This window comes from Gymnoscopelus braueri (genome assembly GCF_963280865.1).
Source record: "Gymnoscopelus braueri genome assembly, chromosome: 16".
In the NCBI taxonomy this organism is placed as follows: domain Eukaryota; kingdom Metazoa; phylum Chordata; class Actinopteri; order Myctophiformes; family Myctophidae; genus Gymnoscopelus; species Gymnoscopelus braueri.
This window is the reverse complement of record NC_137616.1, coordinates 49,269,560-49,274,570: the sequence shown is the minus strand read 5'-3', so window position 1 is coordinate 49,274,570 and position 5,011 is coordinate 49,269,560. Positions and strand designations below refer to the sequence as shown.

General features: G+C 43.6%; 1 protein-coding gene across 1 annotated transcript; it reads left to right on the top strand.

The window, feature by feature from the left end:
- Positions 1–371: 371 nt before the first annotated feature.
- LOC308103057 (uncharacterized protein) lies at positions 372–4,457 on the top strand (the record flags this gene model as incomplete). Its single annotated transcript, XM_080452905.1, has 6 exons — positions 372–918; positions 1,040–2,085; positions 3,137–3,206; positions 3,338–3,503; positions 3,616–3,774; positions 4,320–4,457. The coding sequence occupies 5 exons, from the start codon at positions 372–374 to the stop codon at positions 3,770–3,772; spliced, it is 1,986 nt and encodes a 661-aa protein (XP_080309031.1). The 3' UTR covers positions 3,773–3,774; positions 4,320–4,457.
- Positions 4,458–5,011: the final 554 nt, after the last annotated feature.

Sequence of the window (5,011 nt, the reverse complement as noted above, 5' to 3'; positions counted from 1 at the left end):
CACAGAATACCATCAAACCAAAGCATCATTATCTCAGTCACTATCCTCAGCTTATTCTACACTTCGGACCTCTCATCCGTCTTTGGACTTTGAGATTTGAGAGCAAACATACATTCTTCAAACAGTGTGCCAGAAAACTGCACAACTTTAAGAACCTGTGTGCTACTCTTGCAGAGCGACACCAGCTCCTTCAAACATACCTAAGTGTTGGCAGTCTTTTCCCTCCTGTAATCCAGGTTGAAAAAGGAACTGAATTCTATATTGAGGACTATAACAAAAGCATCAAAGAAGCAACAGCACCCCTTAACTTCACACATGACACTATAGCCACTAATGCTGTCACTTTCAAAGGCACAAAGTACAAGAAAGGGATGCATGTAATTCTAGGACAAGATGATGAGGGCCTTAACATGGGTGAGATTAGGCTGATCTTGATCCATCGTAGCGATTTGGTCTACTTTGTTGTAGGGAGGCAGCAGGCTGTGGAGATGGCTGATTTGGGTGTTTACAGTCTCACAGAAGTAGATCAGGAAGCAAACTACATGTGTGTTAAGCAAGAAGACCTCCTTGATTATCATCCACTAATGGGATACAAGCTGAATGGCACATCAGTGATTATATTGCATCACTCCCTCCCAGATACTGACATGTGTCATTCTCTCCCTGATACTAACATGTGTCCTCCCTCTCTCCCAGATACTGACATGGCGACACTTGAGGAAGGAATTAAACAAGCTGTGTTGGCAGTATTACCTAGCCTACCAGAGGATAAACTAGAGTCCCTCCTGGTCAAGTTGGCAGACATGGGAGTGGAATCCCGAGCTGACCTGCATTTAGTTGGCGAGGATGATCTCAAAGCCATTGGCAACCTATCACTTATCCAGTGTAGGAAGCTTCTTAATGCATGGAAAGTTGACGGTATGTCTTAGATTATGTTATGGTCCTAATTGTACTGAAAAGTACTGTGAAGTGTCATATGATTGTATTATTTGTAGTTATTGAGCTATCCCATTACATTCGTATATGTTTCCCTTTTTAGAGCAAACGATAACACTGACTCCTGTAGAACCCTCAGACTACATGACCCCTACAGAGGCTGCTCAGTCTACATTTTCACCCCCCAGGACCCCTACAGAGGCTGCTCAGTCTACATTTTCACCCCCCAGCACTCCAAGTCAGGCTCACAGTAATGGCTCCAGAATGACTGTCCATTTAGATGACTGGATTGAGAACTTCAGTGTGCCTTGGCACAGAATGCCTCTTGGTATCACAACTGCCATTGCACAGGGATGTCGTCCATCCGAAAAAGACCGCAAGGCAATGGTACGAATTATCGTTGATGAAATGAGGCTGACTGAGAATCCCAAACTATCTCAGTGCAAGATGGTGGCCAAAAGGATTGTAAACCAGCATTACAGCAGCTTTGCTGATGTCATACCAGGAGACAACACAAGATTTGGTAATGGCTATGAAAGTCTAGCAGCTCAAATAACTTTTAGAGCAAATCATCTTAATCGTGGAAATACTCTGTCCAGACGAAGGGCGCCGAAAAGGAAGAGCTCAAATTCACTTGCAGACATGGCAAAAGGACCAGCTGACCAATATGGCTGTGTGAGATGGCAGCCTGACTGTCCACCAGATGAAACTGAAGAGAGTCTCAAAGAGAAGCAGAGGGAAATGAAAGACCTGTACAGCACCGAGGGGCCAAATGGGGCAGAGAGAGGACATTTGACTCAGTTAATGCAAGAAACCTACTACCTACAAAGAAAAAACATCAATGCCAGCCCATCTCCTTCGATTTCTGAGCTGAAGAATGAGTGGCCATATCTGTTCACACCAAAGTTGCTGTACAGCCATTTCCAATTACTCACAGACATTGGCATCCTGGATAAAATGGAGCAGGCTATGCACGAAAAAGGGAAGCTGATCCTTCGGTTTTTCCAGCGGAAGTCTAATGCTGATGAGGTCAAGCGCATCCTGGTGAAGTACGACCATGAAGAAAACTGTGACCCATCACCATGTGTGATCCTACTGCTGATGGCACACTTCAAGGAAGACCTAGATAGACTCATTTTGCAGGCAGATGTGAGTATGAAATTATTATAGTTTAAAGCTTTTGACATTTATATTGTGTATTTTACAATCAGCCCACTCTGCTACAGTCAGGCAGGCGATATCGCAGCATTAAATTCTGAATTTCCACAGCAAGGTCGTCAGGCTGCTGAACAGGTGCTGAGCCCCTGCTTACGTCTCAGTTATACTTAGTTGCATGTCAGTATTGAACGCTGAAAATAGCTGATCTATAAGCTCAGAACGTGTGCATTCTGAGCTTGTAGATCTGCTATTTTCGGTGCATGACACTGACGTGCAACTAAGTATAAACCAGCCTTTAGATGCTGTGTCATTTTATACTGGCACAGCACTGTCAAAAATGTTTTTAACTTAAATCTTTATCCCACAAATGTGTAACCCTTATTTTCCACCTGGTGACAATTTTCTAAGTGATCCTGGTTGCTACACTCCTCTCACCAGCCTAGGGAGGCCAGGGCCGAGTTCATGCCTCCTTCAATGCATGAGAGCCAACTGACCTTCTTGTCACCTGACAGGGGGGAGTTTCCCTGGTTGGACGCAGCGCGTGGAAGGAACACGTTATCCCAACCAGTTCCCTTCCCCTCCATCAGGCGCATTATTAACTGAGAGACACGGGGAGAACATGCAAACTCCACACAGAGTAGGCCCTTTCACCCTCCCACCTAGGGTATGGGCGCTGATGAGAAGACACGCCCCCAGCGCCCACAGCGTCCCCGGTGGGAATCGAGGCCAGGACCTTCTAGCTGTGAGGCGACAGCGCTACCGACTGCGCCACCGTGCCCTCGCAGCAGCACTGTCATTTTATGTGACTATACTGTAGATGCACAATGTCTTTATTTTGTATTTAATTTTGGTATATCTTTTAGTTTCATTTGATACTTGAATTCTGTTTTGTTGTTTGGCATTTTTTTTCCTATTAATACAATTAATGCAAAATGTGTGGCTAGCTTGTACAAAAGATAATTTCACTCTTGTACACCTGTAAACTTGTGTTATGCCCAAGTTGAAGCTGTTACCCTGACTACATATATTTTTTGTCTTTTAGGTGTTGGCGACAGCAGCAGATGTCGAAAGGACAATGAACCTTCCAGACTCTCCGCGTCTAATTGTCCTAGGTAGTGTATACAGTTTCTAATATGTTTTAAAGCATTGCAGATACGGATACTAATGGAGGACATGTTTTAGTATGTGGAAAGCAACAGACAAACACTGTTAACATGCAAACCATATGTCTAATTATGTTTAGGTGATGTTCTCACAGCTACTGAGTGGATGCTGAGCATTGAGGGGCAGGTCGTTGTGGCTCCACAAACCAACTTCCTGGCTGGAATGGCAGCTCTATTTTCCAGCTATTACAATTTAAATCTGGTGTACCAGGAGCACGCCTGCTACACTCTGGAGTTCATACAAAGGTAACTTTCTGCTTGAAGTAGAACCATCATGTGTAACTCGAAAGATGTGCTCTCTGGTAGAGCAGCTGTGAGTGCACCTTTTACATAAAGAGTATGTGATTTGTCATTGCAGATGTTTCATTGGGATCAACCCAACCACTGGCAGTGGCACCAAAACAACCAAGCTGCTCGGCCAAAAAAGTGGGAAGGTGAGAGAGAAGAGGAACAATTCGGTCTGTCCTCCCGTCGCCTCCCTCCTGAAGCGACTGATGGACTTCAATTGGCTTTGAGTGTAAGTCATGTGAAAAGAATTTGGACCATTCTCTTGCCCACTATATGAATGAAATTCTTAATATGTTGCTTTGCCATCTTAGGTCATATTTTATACATAAAGCAGTACAGTTTTATAATTTATGCTCTGATTTTAGGAGTTGTTCAGAAGAAAAGTGGTCTAGAACACTGGCTTCAGTTACATTTTTTTGTATTTATTTCTTTAAGAAAGGTTTCAATTAGCTGACCTTCATAGTTAACCGAAACATGTTTCTTCAAATAAATCTTTAGTAAGAGAATATGGTGTGCAGGCCCACTTATTGACTTATTTGGCTGTCATCTCCTGTGTAAGTAGTTGTGCAAAAGGAATACCTACTAGGTGTTGTTCAGAAAAGGGAAAGTCAACTAATGTAAGAAGAAAGGATCACAGGGCAGTTTCTGGATGTCACTACTCCCAAGGCCAATTACCTCCCCAGCTGAGCTTCTCTGCTTGTTTCCCACCTGCACCTCATAATCAGCCTTCAATACTTATATTGTTCTTTCTTGTTCTTTTTTGTGCCCTAACAGATGTTGCTGATTTCCAACCTTGTGTTCCATGGATTCCTGCTGGTTTAGACCTCCTGCCTGAATGGATTTTGACATATGCCATCTCCTTAACAGACTTTTTTGCCTTTGTTTGATGCCTCAAGACTACCTCCATGTTTTGGTTCCACGTCCATTTCTCCTGGATGGATGTTTGCACAAAGTTTGCAAAAGTTTGCACTTTTATCTTTGCACTTTTATCTTTGCACAATGTATCTGACACGTGACATTTTGCTGTTCATGTTTTCAGTGGTTCTCAACCTTTTCAGCTGGTCGGGCTAGCGGTGGGTGAGCTAGATTGTGGGTGCCAGTACACAGCATTGACAGTGGCTAACAGCACTGTCAATGCTGTGTCTGGATCTGGCTTGCCTGCCGCTGACTCGATTGGCTGGGAAAGTTCATGTTTAAAATCTCAGTGGTTCTCAACCTTTTCTGGGTCAGGGCCCCCTGATGAAAAAAAAAAGTTTGCACTAGACTCTAGTGCAAACTTCCTTTTTACCTGTGGTGTACCTGATTGTACCCGTGCATTCAGAAAGTTTGCAGCCTTCAAGTCTCACCTATACAGAGATCATAAGCAGTCTCACAGGAGGAGTGTTACAGACCAACACATTGGCACAACACTGATTTGTCAGATTGAATTTTGTCAGATCACATTTACAAATCTTAAGAATTTCCTT